A 21,270-nucleotide genomic window follows, 5' to 3' on the forward strand; every position below is an offset into this window, starting at 1 on the left:
GTCTTTCTCTCCATCGTCCGCTGTCTGTCTCTCTCATTCAAAAACACCCCGTCTCTCGTTCCCTCTATTCACCTTCTCTGTCCTCATCGCCAAGCATCCCTCTCCTCCGAAGATGCACACGTCTTCTTCAATCTGTCACACCGAATTACAGACTCTCCTTGAAGAAATTGGAAATGTAAGGCTGCAATAGACAAGATCTGATTAAAGGAGCGCTCGAGTCTCTGGCATTTTTACGCTAAGGTCACTGAAATAAACACAATTTACAGCCCAGATGTGAGGACAAAGTCATTTCTTATTCTTGACGTCGTCCTCAGCTGTATCATAGTCTGCTCTGGACAGAGGCCGATAATGACAGCGAGCATGACCTGCGATTAGAATAGTCATTCTTATCTGAGTCTAATTGGTCTCTAAAGATTTAAATTGGACTCGGGTTTAGCCGGGAGCTGACAGTGACCACGTCTAGATCGTGTTCAGACAGACAAGAGCACTGCGAGAAAACTCACTCATTTTCAGAAAGAAAATGTTGAATCAGGCTCAAAGTTTGGATCAATGCAATCCAAATCAATCTGGCAAGGCCCAAACCCCTGGCAATGTCTGTTCCTGCACACTACAGATAGGCTGAAACTTGATATTTCTTTATGTTCAATTTTCTATTTCATGACGTGACAGTGCTTATGCTCTGCTTGGTTTGGGAACAAATAATACTTGTTCAGGGTTCGGAAAGGATCAAGTTTGGCTTAAAATACCTGTTTTGGTTGCCACAAACACCTGTGGAAACATCCCAAAGATTCCTTAAAACCTTCCAACTTTGTCGCCACGAACACAGCTGGAAATTGATCCCAGTTCAAATGTTGAAACGCAGTCTTGAACTATGGTCACTGGCTTGGCAGCCTTCTTGTCTGTAACTACACAACCCTTCCCTCCACTTACAGGTCAAAAACATGTAATACGAGTGTCGTCGATGTGTAGTATTTATGGCATACACAAATGAGAAACGTCAATGGAAAGCAAAAGCGCTGAACATTGTTGGAATCCCTGAGGATAATGTACATGACTCAGCAGTTTTTACACAGTAAGAAAAGACGAACCGAAGTGAACATGAATCAACCGCAAACATAGATCCTGTCCTGAGGAACAATCTGTTGCTAACATTCAGCAAACACAATGCAAACAATCACTAAATGTACACAGTCGGACTGTGGAGACAACTCTCAAAAGGAACAGAAGGACTTTGTTTCAATGGTAAAAAATAAACAAGCTGCTGATAAAACGCTCAGCTCACATAAATCACAAAGTGACATAAGAAAAAAGCGCTGGTAGTATCTTCTCGGAGCAGATGTGTTCAGCTTTATTTTCAGAGGTCGAGTGACATTTCATTTGTGCTGCTTCAAGCGTCAAAAAGCTTACAGAAACAAAGTCCTGCCATCAATGAAGTCTCAAGCAAGTAGATTATCCCTAATCAAAAGCTATTATATACTATTATTATCATATCATTAATGTTTAGTTCAAATTGAAGGCTACAACTCCTCCAAACAGCTCAAATGTAAATTACAGCATTTTGTTCGTGTCTGCATTTGATGCCGCTGCAGACGAGTCCCACGCTCGCCCACCAACAACACTTATCCTACAGAACACCTACAATTATTAACTCACCCTTTACTCTGCCACAGATTCCTTTCACCAGCTTCAAGCTCGATCACCATCCAACTCGATAACAACGACACTTCAAAGCCTGACGTCAAACCAGGTGTTTAACAGACTGTTTCTTGACCTTTACTGGTTGGACATTGAATGCATGGAGTTAATAAAGCGAGCAGGTAATGATCTCTAGACTGCACAACCGTGACATGAGGGGGTCAAGGTCGTCCGCTCTGTACCTCTCAACACTGCAAAAACAACAACCAAGAAACCTCTGGTACCGTATCGACCACAGTTAAACTTAATAATGTGTTTACAAGATGGTGGATTGCCTGAAATGGGTCAAACTGACGTGCCAGAAGCAAAACGTAGTTTTCAGCAACTGGGGCCAAAACTAGAGCCGCAACTTATAATCAATTAATTGTCGATTATGTAGTTGATTAATCAATCAGTTGTTTGGTCTGTGAAATGTCAGAAACTGTTCTCGCAAAGGCCGAGATGACGCCTTGTTTTGTCCACAACCAAAAGATATAGATGATGATGTAATGATGTCATAGAGGAGGAAAGAAACCAGTCTTTTTCCTCTAAAAAAAAAAAAAAAAAAAATACTCCAACCAACTAATCAATCATCATTAATAGTTGACAACTAATTGATTAATCGTTGCAGCTACTGCCATCACAAAGGCAAACAATCAGCTGCTTTAAATTCCAAAAGATATTGAAAAACAACAAAAAGTGTGTTTCATTTCTGTTGATATTCCTCAGTGTTGGTGGGAATGAACTGGATGTGGTATCTTCTATAAGCAGTTAAACAGCTCTAAAATAAAACAGTGACTGCTAAAGTGGTAAAGTCATCCTGCACTGATCCTCTGAGGAGTTCTGAGTCTGGTTGTTGCTTGTATCCACTGTGAAGCAACAAGCAACAGCTGGGCAGATGTGTTTGTTTTCACAGCGTTCAGCTGAATCATTCATCGAGTTCAGTGTGCATGAATAACACGAGCTGAGAGCCTCCATCAGCGCCACAGAGGGGAGAGACACAGAGCACATTACTCATTCATGGGATTTGAAATTAGATCAGAATATTACAAGAAAAATGTGACGCCAAGGAGATGACGCAGACGTCGCCTCTGACACCGGACGCATCATCAATTCAAAAGTGTCTTTAAATCAGATTAATGCTGATGCATGTATGCCTATTTTTTTTAAACTCTAATTGGATCAATGTAATCTTGCCGATCAATGTAATAAAGGACAGGAATGGAGAGCAAATGTTTCCGTTTTGAAAAGCATCTTATAATCACTGGCTTTTATCACAGAGCCACAAAACAATGATAACACATTTTAAACACCTCTGTGTTGAAAACAACAAATCATCAGTTGTATATTTTAGAAACAGCGAAAGGTTTTGTGATTATCAATAAGCAGAAGATCCTCCTGTGTGAGGTTGTTGTGAAGTGGACACTAACTGTGGCAGAGGGTAATGTTGAGCTAATGTTTCATCTGCAGTGTTAAAAAACAGGACAACAGAAGATGATGTCAGGGGAAAAACACAGAAATATCCTCCAAATAATAAGAATAGATCTATTTGGAAAGAATTAATCATTCTTGAATGTCTGGGCTGATTTTGATGGATGGTGTATTTTAAACATTTGATTAAATTGATCAAGAATGGTTATGAATGTCTTCAGTGCGTGCAGAGCTTGAAGCACTAGGTGATGCACATTTATTGCACTTGTTTCTAGGTACATGTGTAATTTGCTGTACATTTCAGCAGTTGCTGAGATAATATCATGCGTTCTAATAATTGTGGCCAAGATGCTAAAAAAAAATGGATGTAAGGGATTAAGTGTGGCCATTTCATGGAGGTTAAAGGTCAAAATCAACGGAGCAGAAGCTGAGATATTATTACTTTTAATCCTTAATATGTGTCAAGACCCAAAAAATCTTTGGTTAGACCCTCCCTGCCTGGAACTGTACATGTCCACATCGTCTCCCCTGTTATAACTCTGATGACTCAAACACTAGATCTCCAAAGACGGAGTGAATGTGAAGTTCATTCCCTAAAGCTTCTTGTGCGTCTCAAAGCTGGTGTCAGCCACCGACCTCCACTAAAACTTGACTCACTCAGCCGTCGACTCATCAGCCTCAGCACAGCCGCTGCCTCGATGACAAACCATCTCTGTAACACCCCGTCTCAACACCACTGGCACTGGCTGACTCATACGCACCCACACACATCCATTAAAACACAGCACATACACACACACACACATATGCTCTCAAAGAAATATGCCATTTGATCCGTCTTACCTGTATGGTTGGAGAACTGGACAGAGTTGATGGAGTCCACCTCAAACCCTAAAACCTGGAGACAGGAAACAGATTGGGTGTCAGGAGAGATTAGGAGTAACAGCCACGCTTGCTAAAAAATGTGACATCTTAACTGGATTTCACATCACACTCCTGCACACACTTTGCATAGTGTGCAGCAACTAAAGCTGGACTGCTAAATTTACCAAAAAAAAAAAAGTCTCTACCAGTTTACAAAACTGGAGATAATTGATTTAGCAGAGAGCGGCTGTGAGTGCAGACGGACATACTGGACTCAATGATCTACTGTCTTTATCCTAAATCAATTAAAAGTTGCACAGTGTTGCTTAAGTTAAGGTTGTCACGTCAGGACGCTTTGGGTTGGAATTTTGGGCTGAAACCGACCCAGAGCATCGGTATTAAACAGCCTGGAAATACGACTGAACATCTACTATTTTTCTCCAAAATTGCCTTTCCTACATTTAAACCTAGATCAGCTGACAAGTGACCTGGAGGACATGACAGTTCAGTGCAAACTTTGTTAATATGTATTTCAATTCTGTACAATTTAAAATGTGATCAGCTAGTGTTTGTGATAGTACGGTTAGCAATGCTGCAAGTCAACTAGTCACACACATCCTCACTCTGAACAATCAAGTAAAATCACTTTCCACGTCTGCAAGCATGAACTAATGTTGTCAAATACTAAACGTGTCATATTACATGTTGTCTGTATCATTACAGTCACATCTGCAGCATATAAATCTGTAACTTTAACTGATAAAGGGTAGAAATTAAACTGTATCTGACTTTATTTAACATCCTGTACAGATCAGCTGAAACCTGACGTGGAACAGCGTCCTCCTCTCTCTGTTGTAACATTTTTCGTTTAATTACCAGAGAGAGAGAGAAAGACACATGACTGATCCACGTGCAGCCAATTGTTATCTGAATGACTTTATTTAATTGGGCTGGAGTGCGAGGCAGGAGAGTGAATGAGTCCTTTGTTCTTCTCAATTGACTGTAACTTTGAGATACTAGAATCTGCTTTCAGAGGCGAGAGGCAGCGTAGATATCAGCTTCGACCTTGGAGAACCTGTCAGTGTGCCAGCCTTTTTTTCCAAAAGTGTTTTCTGAATGGTGAAATACTGTTTTTGTTTCATCAGCATGAGACATTCAGCGGTGTCAGGGCACGCAGACCATGACACCATCTCTACTGGAAATACTATTTTTCAGAGGCAGGACTGTGAGAAAGCAGCTCCTGGTGGATGTACAGAACTGTGAATGATTCCTTCCTTATTCTAATCAAGGGAAATCACACAGATGTTTTGATCCCGGCCTAAACATCTGTTTCTGTTTGCTGTTCCAGAGTTGTGAATAAAAATGTGTTGCACTCTTTAAGACAAGAACAACCCGTCTTTTACAACACGTTCCTTCAGCCGAGCAGGAGACAAATTGACTAAAACTGTGTATTTATGGCTCCACTGATGTACATGGGGCTAAGAATATGTTATTTAGGTCACATCCTCTCTCGCTCTATTCATGAGCCTCAAGTCAGTGACACAGATAGACTGTTTACAATGCTGGTGACGGGAAAGAGACCGCAGAGAGGATATTTACAAAATTAAGAAGAGTAAACATTTAGCCTTATTTGGAGGAAAACACTTTGACACTTTTGGTAATTTCCCCCCCAATGAGGATGCCACTCTCTCCACTGAATGAAGAGTTTCTTTTAATTAGCATGTGTCACAGTGCAGGCTGATCACATCTGAGTCAACACAGGCTCACAAGACTATATTTACTGCATCGTGACTTCGCTGGCAGTCACTCAGCGCTGGGTGATCTACAGTAAGTTCACTGTTTGCACATCAATGAACAGATGTGTGTGTTGCTCGTCTCAAAAATGTTGTTACTGTCTGTTTCCACTGTTTTCTGTATCAGCCTGTAAAGAAGACAGCGGATGTTCAACATCATCCTGCATTTTGTTCCTGAGTTTATAGCGGCTACACTGCAACCTACAATTATTTAATCTATCAATTATGTTTCCTATTCAGTGCTAATAAGTGGAATGCCTGTGTCGCTGTGCTGCCGCAGCCCAAAGCAGCATTTTAAAATGGCTTATTTTGACAAAACAAGACTGAAAGTGGAGGCTAGGAGCTCTCTGAGACTGTACTGTGGTGCAGTGGGGCTTCAAGCTGAATGCTAATGTCAGCATGCTAACTTGCTCACAACAATGATGGAAATATGCTGAAGTTTAGCAGGTGTAATGTCGATCTTGTTCACCATCTACATTAAGCACGTTAAAATGCCAAGATTTAATTAATAGCACTACACATGGAGTAAAGCTAAGGCTGATGGAGATGCCATTTGTCGGATTTGTTGCTTTACGGCTGAATTTTTAAAATTAGTGGTCTGAGGACGATTTCATGCCAACCGGAATGTTTCCAGTTGGGATCAGAGGAGGTAAAACATTACATCTGTTGTCTTTTCACTGGTTTTCAGTTGAATGTATATCAACAAAAGTGGAGCAACTCAAATTTCTTTTTCTTTTTTGTTATCCAGGCTACAAACTCATTAGGAATTAAATCTATTAAAGGCTTGCCTGGTTGCCAAACCAGAGAAGATATATCAATTTCTCACAAGTCTTCAACAACATGAACATTAGGTTAATTCTCCTGTCTTTGCTCTCGACCACAGGACAGGTTTTGAGCTGGACTATGTCCCTAGATGCCATATATTTGCTGCCTTGTACTCTCAGGGACGGGTTACATCCACAACACAAATGTTATTATGTTGCACTGAGTATGATTGTATGTGACAATACTATATAATGCTCTTCCTCTAGACTTCTGTCTCCTTTCAACAATGTGCTGGCCATTAGCATAGCAGGTGAAAGTCTAGTGATTTGTGATGGTTAAGCACGTTGCAAGGCATTTGTTTTTTCCCACAGATGTGGATCATAACTCCTATTTTTTGCATTTCTTGCATTTTAAAGCATAAAGATTCACTCTGAGGGCAGCAGGGTGGTAAGATGAGCAACTGCAGAACCACAAGTCAGCAAATATCTAACCAGCTGAAGAGTCCTTGAGCAAAACACTTGATCCCTGCTCGTTTCAGGGACGCTGTTCTGTATGTGACCACAGGTTGTTGTTATTTATCAGGTGAGAAGCAAAAAAAAAAAAATGTACAAAAAATGACAAAGTTCTTATTCTGAGCAGCGTTAACAGATAATGTTTCAAAACTAATAATACAGATGTAATTGCACTCAATCTGCACATCCACAAAATGCACAAATCCTCAATTTGGTGCCAGAAGACAGCGCTGGTCTTGAATTTTGTTTTCTATGTGAAAGCTCAATCTATGCAGTCCAGCTCTGAGGCAGCCTGTCTCCATCTTCAGTGACGTCACCAGGAGGAATCCTGTGGCAGCCAATCAGAGCCCTGCTTGCTCATATCGCCGTCTCCTGCCTGCTGACAGGATTGTCTGTCCTGTCAGCACACAGAGAGGGATGCCCTGCATGCTCGCTGACATCATCACCATCATCATCATCATCGCCAGCTCATCCCTAATCTTCAACACCAACTGAATCATGGTTGTGACTCTGAAGAATGAGAGCAGCTCCTTCACTGACCCCAGGCTCTCTGTTTATTAGTCCAAATTTAATTCTTGTGTTGGCTCATGTCCACAAGCATCAGCTGTGGTTCATTCACAAACTGACTGCAGAACTCAGCAGCCAAATACAACACTGTCATGTACTTATCAGACCGGTGACAATCATCTCCATCTCTGACGGGACACCAGCATCACTGCAATTCCCCTTAACGTGTCATTTACGTTTAAACATGGCGCCTGAAAGATTCGTCCCATTAAACTGAACAGTTTATGAAACCCTTCGATGCAAATTAAAATAAAAGTAGACCCGATACTTCACTGCTGTCACACTTTAAAAGTGAGAGCGGCTGAGAGACATTCTGCATGACTGGTTTAATGTCTCACCAGAGGAAGAGCGCACAAAGAAATCACAACATCAGACTTACAGTAATTCATCTAAACTGTAAAATGATATATTTAGCTCAACACAGACGATTAGAAAGTCTTGAACTGCAGTACTATAACTTTCATGAGGCTCTATTACAGATACTGGCTGTAAATCAAACAGCAGTAATGTAATCTTAATATACAGGTTGTTTAAAGCTGCTCTTAAAGTTATTGCCACTGGTGAGTACTGGTATTAGTGAGAATACAGTTTAAACTGGCGGTGAATGTGTAATTTTACACAGAATACCGGTGAGTTGCAACGGTAAGAAATTTTCACGGTACGATATCCAACTCAGAAAACCTCTGGCATACGGTATTACACAATTATTATAATCATTCAAGTTAAAACTAGGGGATGATGGTGGATATTAAAATTGTCACAAACATAATTTTCTTACCAAACACTTTCTTACACAGCAGACTTTAATCATGTAGATAATCAAATTTACACAGTTAAATTAGATGAGAAGTTAACTAAAATGATCAACAAATTGTGAAGACGTAACAGTTTTGATGTTATGATGTGGTCCAGTCTGGACCACTAGATGCACAGCTAACAATTAGCTGCTACTTTTGTGATATGCTGCCCACTTTAAAGCATCTAATTTCCAGCCAATGATCAACAAAGTGTCATAAGACTTCTCTTACAAATATGTATTTTATAACAACACATATTGAGAGAGATATCGGACACTATACAAATACTTCAATTAATCCTACTTGATGACTTTGACAGTGACCCACTCTGGTAGAGCTTTACATTCAGAACAAAGTACTGGTTGATATCAGTGTGTTGTGTGTTCAGCGTTAGCCTGGTACAAACTGGCCTTAATCAGCTGTGGTAGTTGAACATTAATGGCTGCACTGAATCCTGGTGGTGACATGCATCAAAGCCCAGCAGCCATTAGGATAACCGCAAAATACATCCCGGGGTGCAGCGGGGCTAAAAATAGACTCGGCACTTCTCACAACAAGTGACTGTCTTTCAGGATGATGGGACGTGTACTCCGGGACTTGTACGAGCCTCGCCATCACTACTGACTACTGCCACGCCAGCGCTGCTGCTGCTGGTGGAAAAATATGAAACTGTAAGAATCACCAGCATCATCACCGCAGCAATTACAGAGCCAAAGCAATCACTGCTATCATCCTACTGTCAACATTAGGGATCATAAAGGGAAATGACTATCACTTCCTCCTGGCTGGGAGGAGCTCATAACCTCTGTGTCCTTTCACATAATATCAAATCAATTACTTGTTTTGAATGCATTTGCTGTTTTCTGTTCATTATTCTGGTAGTTACTCATTCCTGTGAAGGTTTGCCCTTAGGTAACGGATTTATTACCTGCTATTAATGAAGGTGATGACTCAACCTGAAAGTCACTAGTCTTTATTATTAGGCCGAGGAACAGGACACATGTTGAGCCATTCACAGGCTCAACAGTTCTTCAGCTATAAGTGTTTTACGATCCACTCTGTTATATGAGGCTCCCTGACGTGATAAGAGGAACAACGAAAACTCATTTTTTCTCTTTTTTATTCCAATTCAGACATCTGAACTTCGTCCAATACTGAGCACTGATCTTAAAACCTCACTCAGGTGTAAATGAAAAGTTTAGTTTGCTGACACGTGCTTGACATTTCTTGCATACTGAACAAAAACCTGTTTAGTTGCATACAGGTGTGTGAGTATGTGACCCTGCTGGGAAGCAGCAGAAGAAGAGTCCTGCTTCCAATGAATGAATGAAAAAAATAAATGAATAAATCACGCGGTATCATTGGAGCATAGACCTGCGTACTCACAGACTGGATCCAGGATTTTAGGCTGTTATCGGAGGCATTTCCTACACTGTTATCAGGTCTGGACACGACCCTAATGACAACTAAATATCATTATCAGTTTTCTTTACCTTTGTTAGCCCCTGCTGTGACCATCAGAGGCTGTCAGTTAGTTTAACGATTACCTAGATTACCCATTAACACAGTGAAATAGTAAGTGCTTCCCAGGTTGGCTCGCAGCTCAGCAGAAATTCAGAGCCGAGAAGGAGGACAGTCTAACACTACAAGTAGATATCAGCGTATATCAGCTGATTTACACAAATATCGTTACCAGCTCTAACAAGTATTAGACTGAATTCATATATTTTCTCTCTTGTGGATACTTCTGCTTCCTGTTTGCGCTGCCTTTACACTGCTATCAGAACCACTTTGGACCCCCGGGAGGAGGTTTCTGTAATGTCCAGTATAACGGGACACCTGGTGCTTGTTTGTCATTACAAATGAATCACTTCACTATAGGCAATGATCGCAACAGTGCAGATTAACTCAGCAGTGTGCCACCTTAGACGCGGTTCACGCTAACATTTATATCTTAGCAGGTACAGTGAAGATTTAGGCTTTAAAAGGAGTGTAAATAACATCTTTTGCGTGGCATCTGTATGAAGCTATTTTTAAAAATATTTTATAATAACTTTATATCTATTTATGTTATTTAGGAGGATGCTGCAACACTTCTTTGCTGTGAAACTTCAGAAATGATTTATGGACCAGAACACAATGGATACATTTTCATTTTCATTGGGTGAACTTATCCTCTAATGGCCATAAATCAATGTCTATCTCTGCTAGAAATGTACTCCGCATGATATCCTTCAGTCCATGAGTCACCCCTCGACAGACATTATTTACTCTTTGTCGAATAAGAGGAAAAAACATAGATTGACAACACATACATTAACCTTTTTCCCCACATTCTATCCGAGTCCATCAGACAACTCAAAGCAGCCAATAGTCATATTGATTATTAGTCCATTCTGGAGCTGAGCCCTCCAGGTTATCACTGCAGGATGCTTGGATGTGTTTCAGTCCAGATGTTCCCACACATCAGGACCATTACAGCTGTCTGATGGCCACCTGAGGCACCGACACTGTGCCCGCCTGGTTAACAGGCTGACTCCTCTGAACACAAGATCATTAGCCAGCTCTCTGCCCTGACAGGATAACAAAAGGATTTACATTAACCTGCGTGCAGAAGCCGTAGGGGTCATTTGATTAACAGCAGCAGGTCTGTTATCAGACACCTCTGAGAACAAACTAGTCACTGAGTCAGTCTGCAGGGAGACATTTGTGAAAGGCTGCATGTTATCTGGTGATGGACGGAGGGACAGAAAAAAAACACCTTGCTCCATTATCGGACACGCTCTCAATGACAGGTGCGGTGAAGGAGAGAGAAGAGGTCCTCCTTCATTCTCAGGTCACACAAACAGGATGTGGACAACAAGTAAACGCCAGCAGCCATCACATGATGCATATTCAACGTCTGTCAGTGAGATGTGGTAGGTTAAAGGGTGATTCTGTCTGGGGACACGAATCAAGCACGACACCTGACATCTCGGTGACAATACTAGTATTCTTGTTCTTACACAGCACATAAAGCAACAGCATCGTTTTTTTGGCCCTGAAAGCCGAAACAAGAGGCGAAAATACAACTAACCGCCGCCGAACGTTAACTCGTCCAGCGACCGTTGAGGCGGTTGGCCGATTTCCGTTACGAACTTTGTACGATATGATAACCGTTTATCATCACACACACACACTCATGAAACACAGAAAATATGCATCAGAAACATCCGTTTAGTGTTGATGGAGGGCCGCGTTCACATTTTTCGAGGGAAACGGAAGAAACCGAGCGTGTCAGTCGGGGGTCGTGTCTCGCCGCTCGATAATGGGTGCATGCGAGATGCGCTTACCTGTAATGGGAAAGAGGCGCTCTTGTTGCCCACATATCCCCGGACTACATGGCTCTGTATGGACAGCACGCGGCATTCCATGGCGGCTCCCGGTCAGCCGAGGAGGGGGTGCAGGATAATCCGTTACTTCAACCGGAACAAACGCCAACACATAACAACACAGAAAACAACTGGATCCAGGCACAACAGCGCTGCCAGTCAATGAGGAGGAGCGACGTTAGCTAGCTAGCTAACCAGCCGTGCGGCACACGCAGGATGGCGGTGTGTCTGTGTGTGTGTTGTGGTTGATGTCAGTGTGTGTGATGATGGGGGCGCGAGAGAGAGAGAGAGAGCGAGAGAGAGAGAGAAAGAGAGAGTGGCCCCACGCACAGACATGCGGGGACACACGCACGCAAATGAGCGTGAATCTGGCGTACGAAGCAGGTGTTTACGCTGTTGTTAGCGTTTGAATTACACACAAGTGTGTCACGAGCTGACCAGACAGCCGAGGGGTCACGTGCAGCTACACTGAAGGACAACACACACACACACACTCACACACACACACTCATACACTCGCACAAACGCAGACACTCGCACGCACGCACGTATTCTACGCAGGCAATCTGAGTGACCGCCTAAACCGGATGACGTCACCGCAGGGCCACTGAGCGCATTCTAATGATGATCAACACAGCTGGGATTGAATGACTCTGAATGACAGCTTCCACCTATTTTATTCTACTCTAATCGATCCTATCACTCCACTTTACACAGCCGAATTAATTTAGAATATATTTCACATTAACAGATCACTCATCTGTGTGTATTCCTCGCAAAATCAAATGATAAATCCACAAAAAACGCTTTTTTATGCAGCTTTTTAAGATGAAGTTTGGTGTTGCTCTAAGTGGGGTGTTTTTTCCAGTGTGTATTTGTGTCTCTGGTTGTGACTCACACCATCTCTATCACAGAGTCGTGACTGAGGGGGGATCTGACTTGGCAAAGACTGCCTCTGTCACCACACAACACAAAAGGCAGTGAAGGAGAGAGACAGAGAGCACCGAGTGCATGTACAGACAAATACAGCCTGCAAATGCAAGCAAGATGGGAGAAATAAGAGTGTGAGTGTGAGGCATAGAAACAGAGAGGTAGACAGAGATACATTGAGCTGAATAGAGTGATCCTGAATTGACAGCACCACCTGCTGTTCATTCAGCCCTTCATGGATCTAATTGCATTTCGCATCGCCGCACACATCCTGAATATGAAAAAAAAAAACCCAGATTGACTCTTTTTAAAGTGCTGCTTTAATACAATTAATGTGTTGCTGTCATTATTGCACAGTACAAACAAACAACCTGAGATACAATTCCCTTATTTTAATGGCAGGTCACCCAATCAAACTTCCTATGATGCTTCTTCTTCTCTTCCTCTCTCTGCTCTTCCATGTAGCAAAATGAAAATGAGGAGGTAATGGAGGAGGAAGTCAGAGAGGACAGGCCTGAGGAGAAGAGGTTAACGAACGGCGCTAAGAGGAGGAGGCAGGCGTCATGGATCATTTGGAGTCCTGGTCCATTTCAGGCTCTAAAGAGAAAACAAGTAACAAGTAATTTACTGTAGATGTGGGAATACATTTTGTTTTATTTCTTCACTGCACATCGTTTAGTGTGTAATGACAAATTGTTCTCTATCAGCTGTAGTGCTACAGAGCTGAAACATGATGTTCCAGAGGTAAAAATACATTTATAATCTCCATAAGGAATTGGATTATCAGCCGTCATGTATTACGCAAAACAAGGTAGACGAAGCAATATGTCATTGTGATGTCTTAGAATATTTTTCTTTCCTCGCATCCCTCCTGAAAAACAGCACTACGCCCTAATCCAAGAGTGGGGTTATCAATCAGATTCATATGTTGCCATGGAGATCTTAACCACTCCAAAACTGTGTGTCTGAAAGCCACCTCCATCAGACATGATGTGCCTCCCGAGGACAAACCAATCCACCTTGTTATTAAAGCCAGATTTACAGCATACTGGATTTTTTTTAGACCAATGCCAGCCAATATGTTTTAGTTTACAAATCAGATGATAATATATCTTTCTCATAATCACTTTTGTTATAAACTCATAATGTGACTCATAAGAAATCTCTTCTTTGCAGATTTTTCTCACCAGTAAAGGTGAACTCAGGGAAGCTGCTAAGATCTCCTCCTCCATAAAGTCTCTGGAGCTTTGCGGTTTCCTGTGACAGGTGTTTTTCGTAATCTGGCTCCGCCTCCAAAGGTTCTCTGTTTATCCTTAGAGAAGAAAAGGTGATATGAGTTGGGGGGGATTAAAAGAGAAATCATTGTCATTCAGTAGATGTCCCCATGACATTTTATCTCAGCATCACAGTTTACAACCAGTACCAGTATAACCTGAGGGTTTGTTTGTTTCTGTCATAGGTCAGGGTGCCCATTATGCAACTGCAGCTGTTCTTTTCACAGCTACTGTATATGTAGATAGTGTGGATAGATTCTCTACTGAATCTGTACAGAACCAGGAAATCTCTTGTGTTACATTATCTCTGTTACAAGCCAGATCTGCCTTCAGCAAAACATAAATAAGGAACAAGGCCACATGAGTCTGCTTTTAATATCTGCATTCAACACAATAAAATGTAACCTGAAGGACGTGATGATAGAAACTTCACTGTTTGCTGTCTATTTAAATCTATTAAATTCCATGTTTTTCAGCAAAAGCTGAAATTAATAGGAATGAAAGAAAATGAAAGTTTATTTTGGCAACAGCGGCTCAATTTTAATCATCTTTCTGTGTCTAATAAATTCAGCATTTTGAGAAAATTGTGTTTTATTCAAGATTAAGAAAAGAGGATCGATACCGCCACCATTTCTAGGCGTTAAGTCCCAAAATGTTGAACTACTCCTGTAACAAGCCACACAAAATGAACCACCTGACTTTTGGTTGTTCATAGAAAACCTCTTTTGTCTCTTTACCCTCTCATGTTGTTGTATTCTCGGATCTTCTCCAGGAAGAGTCTTTGTACTGGATCTAAATCTGAAAAACAAATGAAAACAATATTGATATAAGGAAAAAGTACTAAGAACTATGACATGGTTCAGGTAACAAAAAGTTGCGTGTCCCTTTACCGTATTCATTCCCCAATGTTTCAGTCTGTGCTCCTTCCTCCTCCACTTCCTGTTCCAGCTGCACCTCCTCCAGAGCAGGAGACTCTGTGAAATCACCTGTCAGTGCAGCTGCTGAATCATCGTCGACTGACCCAGTGGCAACAGCTGCTGTGGTAAAAAAACCCAAAACAGGACAGAAGAGGATATGAAGGATATTTGGGGTTATAGTCGATTGCACTTTCTAAAGCATCTACATCCTCAGCAAATTATCTACTGCTGCCCTCAGGCATCTAAGAGGAGTCAAACTTACCATTCGAAACATTTGCCTCCTGACCACTCGGAACTTCTCTTTCCCTCATCATGTGTGCAGGAACTGAAAAGAGCAGCTCCTCCATCAGTGCATGTGTCTGCAGTTCAGACAGAGCGTCATCTTCAGGTAGAGACAGAGACTCGATCTTCAGTTCCTCAGCCTTCTCTTCAGACATGACTTCATCTTCTACCTCTACTGCCGTCCTCGTCTCTCCAGCGAGAATTTCAGCTTCTTTCTCCAGATAATCTGTAGCTTCACTCAGAGACTCGTTCTCCAGAGATCCCAGGGAGGCCTCGACTTCAGCCAGAGTCACAGACTCAAGAGTCATGGCCTCCAACACACTCCCGTCCTGCTCTGCAGACTCCTTTTCTGCTTCCTGATCGATCACTTCACCCTGTTGCTTCACTGGTAAAGTGTCGAGTGGCTGCCTCGGTCCTTGCTCAGACCCGAACATGGCCTCCAGCAAAACAGATGTCTCAGCTTCTATTGCATCTGTGGCTTCAGAGATAGAATCTACCGCTAAAAGTTCAGCTTCTGTTGCGTCCTCAAGTAAAGCAACGTCTTCTGCTGTCATTTCAACCTCCACCTTCTCTTCCTTCACCAGTACCGCAGCCTCTTTATCAAGTGCGTTCCTTGTTTCTAGCAGAACTTCAGACTCAAGACCTTCAACTTCAGCCTTCACGTCTGATAAAGTTACGGATTCAAGCGTCATGGCTTCTTCTTCACCTCCCTTCTCCTCCATCTGCAAAGACTCTTCTGAATCTCGATGTGTTTCAACCACGGCAGGAGTTTTGGAAAGCACTGCAGTAACATCAAGGAGAAGGTCATTCACTAACATGCCACTTTCTCCTTCGAGCTCTTGAAGATCTTCTGACAGCGAGTCCCAGTTTGAGAGAGCTTTAGTTAAAATGTCACTCTCCTCCTCGCTTGAATTCTCAGTTTCAGCTGCAGCTTTGTGTTCAGCTCTGGGCTCCGACTGGACTAACAGCTCCTGGAGTTGTTTCTCTATTTGTTCATCGAGAGAGGATTTTGTTTGGAGGAGCTCATCAGCCTTTAGTGATCCTACCTGAACCTCAACTCCGTGGAGCGTTATGAACTCTAAAGTCATTTTCTCAGACACGTTCACTCCCTCCTCCACCGGGAGGCTTCCTGTGGATTCTGCTTCGTTTTCTTGTACATTTTGGATTAAGGCAGCGTGTGAGAGGCTGTTGGCTGATTCATGAACATCAGTTCTACTCTCTAGAGGAGAGGTGCTGGCTTCTACTGTTTCTGATTCTATTTTAGTTTCTATTAAAGGTTCTTCTATGACGCTGGTTGAAATGTTAATCACTCCTGAGTCTGAGCTGTTGGTTTCTACTTCTTGAACTGTTGTATCAGCCTTCGTTTCTACTGTAGTTTCTACTGAGCCTTCAGCTACAGCATCTCTGTTCTCTAGTGATGCCAGAGGAGACATGCTGGCTTCTATTGATGGTTCTATTGTAGTTTCTATTAAGGTTTCTTCTTCAACAGTGTGTGACAGGTTAACAGGACCTGAGTCTGTGGTGGTGGTTTCTTTCATTTGCGCTGCCTCATCTGCTTTGGTTTCTATTGTAGTTTCTACTGAACCTCCAGCAATGGCATCTCTGTTCTCTAGTGTTTGCACTGGTGGTTCTACTGCAGTTTCCTCTAATGGTTCTACTTTTACAGGCCCTGAGTCTGTGTTGTAGGTCTCTACCACTTGAGCAGGTGTATCTATTGTTGTATCGACTGTTGACTCTACTGTGAAATCAGCAACAGCAGCTCTACTCTGAAGTGTTTCCAGAGGAGAGGTGTTGGCTTCCACTGGTGTTTCTATTGTAGTTTCTATCAAGGGTTCTTCTTTAGCAGCAACCACTCCTGAGCTTTTGGTTTCAGCTGCGATATCAACTGAGACATCTACTGCCGGCTCTACTGGACCCTCAGCAACAGCAGCTGTAGTTTCTATTGTTCCTACTGGTGATTCTATTGTAGTTTCTATTAAGGATTCTTCTCTGGCAGCAGCCACTCCAACATCAGTGCCTTTGGTCTGTACTTCTTCGACTATTGGCTCTACTAGACCTTCAACAGCAGCAGCTCCATCCTTAAGTGTTTCCACAGGAGATATTAAAGGCTCTACTGGTGATTCTGTTGTTGTTTCTACTGAGGGTTCTACTGTAGCAGCTGATAAAGGCTGTGCTGTTGCAGTTTCTATGCTGGTTTCTATTGTTTCTACTGCTTGTGGTCCCGTTGATGCAAGTTTCGTGCTGGTTGGAGGAACAGTCACATTGGAAACACCATCAGCAGAATCAAGAGGAGACTGCTGAGGCGTTTCTGAGGAATATGAAGTCTTTGGGTTTACTGGAGACGCTGATGCAGCGTTAAATGTAGATGCAGAACTAGAAGCAGCAGCAAAGACAGACGCTGCAGGCTCTGTCTTTGACAAAGGAGGAACATTTGAGGTGGAGGGAGGTTTGGGAGCCATGGGAGTCGCTTTGACAGGTCGAGCTGTAGGAGAGAGGGAGGAGAGATAAAGAGAATGTCAATGTCATGGGGTGGTGGTGGTGGTGGTGATGGTGGTGGTGATGGTGGTGGTGATGGAGGGCTGAGTAAAACCACTCAGCACAGGCATCACATAAACAAGCAGAACAAATCAGCATTTAAGGGATTTGATTAATTTACAGTCTGGTAACTGAGCTGGTAGAAATTATTGCCCCTCAGGCAACTCAAGAGCGTGTTCTCTAATTTATAGTCATGTGCAACTGCATGTGCATATTTCCCATATGTTGCTGTCCACGTCATTGCATGAAATTTACATAACCTTGTCTAACATAATCTTCTGCACGTTTCCTATAATGTATTCATCATTATTACCAGGTAATGGAAAGGCTTTAAATTATGCATGGAAATGAATGAGTGAATTTGTTCTAATGAAGATGGTACATTTGTGCCCAAATCCCCTGAATTAAACACTTTTAATCTAGATTTTTAGACTTCTTGGCGTATAGTTGTTTCTGAAGGTTGCTGTTTATGGCTTTATTCTGACGCCCTGCTTCAAACATCCTGAATGTGTGCTGACCTTTACCAGCAGGAGGCGCTGCACTCGGCCTTTGCTGGGAGAAGAGCTGCTCCAGGAGTTTGGCGATATCGATCGCTGGCTGAGGCTTGGCTTTCTCTGTAAGTAGGAGAAAATAGAGACTTAGAATAAAATCTCTTTAGTAGAGGCTGGTCTGGAAATGTGCCTTGATCTTTCTGGTAATTTATTGGCAGACAGTCTCATCTAATCCACGTATAATTTCTCAATAGATTTTACAGTATTACACCTGCCAACGTTAGGTTGTGAGAAAGAGGAAAACTTTCTGGGTTATCTGCAAATGGCCGACCCTCAATGCCCGTTTGATATGTATCACTATGAAATTGGGAGGTTTCCAGCAGAAATAAACCATCAGGAGCACAGCAGGGGAAAATAATTAAAAACAGGGAGACTCCCAGGAAAATCAGGAGTGTTGGCATTATATCAATATTCCAACACAAAACAACAACCAGTGCACTCAGCAATCTTAGTGTTTGTCTCAAAGTTATGTTTCCTGTCCAACATAACTTTGTTCCAACATGGCAGCATGTCTTTCACATCACTAGTTACTGCTCCTACTCTTCAATTGGTGTTAAAGGACAAATATATGAACAGAATACAGTGACAATGTGTGATTACAAGTAAAAAACAGACAGAACATCAGACAGAGGGAGAAATGTTTGTCTTACTGATGTGTGTTCTGCGTGGTTGTTTTCTGTCTGACGGTTTGGAGCTGAACAGAGCAGCTTGTGGCCTCCATACCACTCTGCACAACTCTCTGTGAATACACTGAACACACAGGCAGACAGAGTCAGACACAAAAACAAACAAGCTAGAGTTGATGCACATGAAGCCAAAAGTTGAATTTCCAGGTTCTCCTTACCACGTAAGCTTTTACTCTTGTCTGCTACATGAAAATTATGAAATTGACAACTTTCAAGTTCATTTCACTGTGTACTTTGTGAGGAACATACTGTACATTTACATCTGACAGCTGGACATACACACAGTTTGAGTGTGTAAACGTGCATGAATGCAACAATGACCTTAACCTCAAAGCAGTGATGTAATGTAACTACATTCACTCAAGTACTGTACAAATCTGTGGTAATTCTACTGCGTGATGTTTGTATTTTCTTTTACATTTTTCAGGCAAATCCTGTACTTTTAATGCACTAGTTATCTGAAAATTGATTAAATTAACTGATAATCAATTGTATAATTATCTGTATCTGTAAAGTGACTAAAGCTAACAATATCTCCCTGTAAAAAAGTAGTAGAGTAAAAGTACAGAGTAGCATAAAATTGGACAACATAAGTAAAGTACAAGTACCTAAAATATGTACTTAAATACAGAACTTGAGTAAATGCTATATGATATTTACACTGATATTTGAATACATGAGGCCAAATTATGGTCCAGCTGTTAGAGACAAAACAAGATATTTACTCACTCTGACACATAATCCTGATCCTCCTCTGAACAGAGCAGCAGCCATGATCGTTTCAATAATAAAATATATCTGTCTGTTGGTACATTCAGTTTAAATCTCTTTGGTAAAATTTAACTTCACGTTGAGCAGGAATGTCAGTCAGGTCGTCCTGTGAAAGTACTGAATGTCCTGAGAGTTTCTCTCCTCCAGCATGCTGCTGTTCCTCTGGTCGTGTCGCTCCGAACACACAGATTTAATTAAACTAATGGGAAAAAATGTGTAAAATGCAAAATAACAAAACGCAATCCGCTAATTTAACAGTAGTTAGCTAACTAATCTAACAGCGGCGATAATAAAGCTCATCTTCCGGCTTCAAATGATTAAATCGAACTCTAATCGATAGCTTTGTTTGTTTGTTTGTTTGTCTGTTTGTTTGTTTGTTTGTAGCTAGCTAACATGTTTTTAGCTTCTGTGTTTTTATAGCGTGTCAGTTACATAAAGCGCTCGAGCTAAAGCCTCCGAACACTGACGTCAACGTAGAGAGAAGAAGAAGAGCACGTTTCCGGTCAGGATTATCAAAATAAAAGTCCGTCAAGAACCGGTCTTAAAACGTATATTTCAGTGAATTTTAAGATTTATTTTATAACTCACAGTTACACCTTTTTGGTTATTACTCGGATACACTGTGAAATATTTATTTTTATTTAACTAGCCTAGATTTACACAAGTCTAATTATAAGGCACTTGTACTTTTTACTTTAGTATTTATATTTTATGTTAATTTTTGCTTATACTCAACTATAATTCAAGGCAAATATTGTACATTTTACTACGCTGGATTTATTTTATAACTTAAAATATTTTGTTGGTGTATATTTGTAATACAAAGTGTAATTAACAATTAAATTATGACATATTACTGCATGTTTAGACAAGATGAGACTTTATTAACCCCAAGGGAACAAGAGAGCTACACAGTAGTATTTAAAGTAATTAAAATGTGCTCCACATTAACCAGCTGCAGCATTGAGTTGCATAGCTAACTACTTATATAGTGATTACACATAATAAAGTGAAATGTACAATATTCCTCTCCAAAATGTAGAAAAGTAGAAATTTAAACTAGTATTAAATGGTGTTTATATGATATATGTATATACCTCTGCAAGTACAGTGCCTGAATAAATGTACTTAGTTACTTTCCAGCACTATAATCAGTAGGCTGCACGAGAAATAAACTTTATTTTGAAGGATAAGGGTCTAATTTCCGGCATTTTCTGTTAAATGTGTCTGTTTTGATGCACCTGGTTATAAGTGACAACGCCCCCCTTCAGTACATGTGGAGACACACTGAGCTGCAGCAGCTACAACTCAACTCACTGAGCTGTGGTGAAAATCATCCTGACAGGAATGAGATGTTTCCAGATAAAAGTGAAAGTTTAGGAGGAGCTGGAGTGAAAAAAATACAACTGCACAGGGTGTTTGTCAGTAAATAGTCCAGACCCAGCTGCTGCTGCTCAGTGTGACTTCTGCTGCTGACTTCTCCTTTTAGCTGAGAGGGGCTGCAGAGGTCACATGCCACCTCACTCACATTTGACCCTGTTGGCTAAGAA

General features: G+C 41.5%; 2 protein-coding genes and 1 long non-coding RNA gene across 8 annotated transcripts in view; 1 reads left to right on the forward strand and 2 right to left on the reverse strand.

The window, feature by feature from the left end:
* Nucleotides 1-12,590, reverse strand: part of LOC119033893 (pyridoxal kinase-like) — a 26,316-nt gene extending 13,726 nt beyond the window's left edge. Inside the window, exons 1-3 of one of the 3 annotated variants that reach the window (XM_037124479.1) lie at nt 11,736-11,809; nt 3,949-4,003; nt 73-181 (exon numbers count right to left, since the gene is read on the reverse strand). In XM_037124479.1, coding sequence (XP_036980374.1) covers nt 73-97 — 25 coding nt within the window. In that variant the 5' untranslated portion in view covers nt 98-181; nt 3,949-4,003; nt 11,736-11,809. Of the gene's footprint in view, nt 1-72; nt 182-3,948; nt 4,004-11,735 lie in introns of all 3 variants that reach the window. The other 2 variants (XM_037124478.1, XM_037124477.1) reach the window with 2 other exon arrangements.
* Nucleotides 10,835-14,396, forward strand: LOC119033895. 2 transcript variants are annotated; one of them, XR_005079418.1, is made up of 4 exons: nt 10,835-11,321; nt 12,689-12,838; nt 13,170-13,323; nt 13,881-14,396. It is a non-coding gene; the product is annotated as an uncharacterized LOC119033895 (long non-coding RNA). The 2 variants fall into 2 exon arrangements; XR_005079417.1 differs by lacking the exon at nt 10,835-11,321 and adding an exon at nt 11,863-11,996.
* Nucleotides 13,002-20,195, reverse strand: si:dkey-22n8.3 (nucleolar protein dao-5). 3 transcript variants are annotated; one of them, XM_037124476.1, is made up of 8 exons: nt 19,679-20,195; nt 18,914-19,013; nt 18,237-18,326; nt 15,158-17,659; nt 14,869-15,015; nt 14,716-14,776; nt 13,892-14,016; nt 13,002-13,301 (listed from the first exon to the last, which is right to left on the reverse strand). In XM_037124476.1, the coding sequence occupies exons 1-8, from the start codon at nt 19,721-19,723 to the stop codon at nt 13,273-13,275; spliced, it is 3,099 nt and encodes a 1,032-aa protein (XP_036980371.1). In that variant the 5' UTR covers nt 19,724-20,195; the 3' UTR covers nt 13,002-13,272. The 3 variants fall into 3 exon arrangements, with proteins under 3 accessions (XP_036980371.1, XP_036980370.1, XP_036980369.1); XM_037124475.1 differs by having other exon boundaries at nt 14,869-15,012; nt 18,231-18,326; XM_037124474.1 differs by having other exon boundaries at nt 18,231-18,326; nt 19,679-20,194.
* Between the last annotated feature and the right edge of the window lie 1,075 nt (nt 20,196-21,270).

The sequence above is a fragment of the Acanthopagrus latus genome, chromosome 15 (genome assembly GCF_904848185.1).
Source record: "Acanthopagrus latus isolate v.2019 chromosome 15, fAcaLat1.1, whole genome shotgun sequence".
NCBI classification, from domain to species: domain Eukaryota; kingdom Metazoa; phylum Chordata; class Actinopteri; order Spariformes; family Sparidae; genus Acanthopagrus; species Acanthopagrus latus.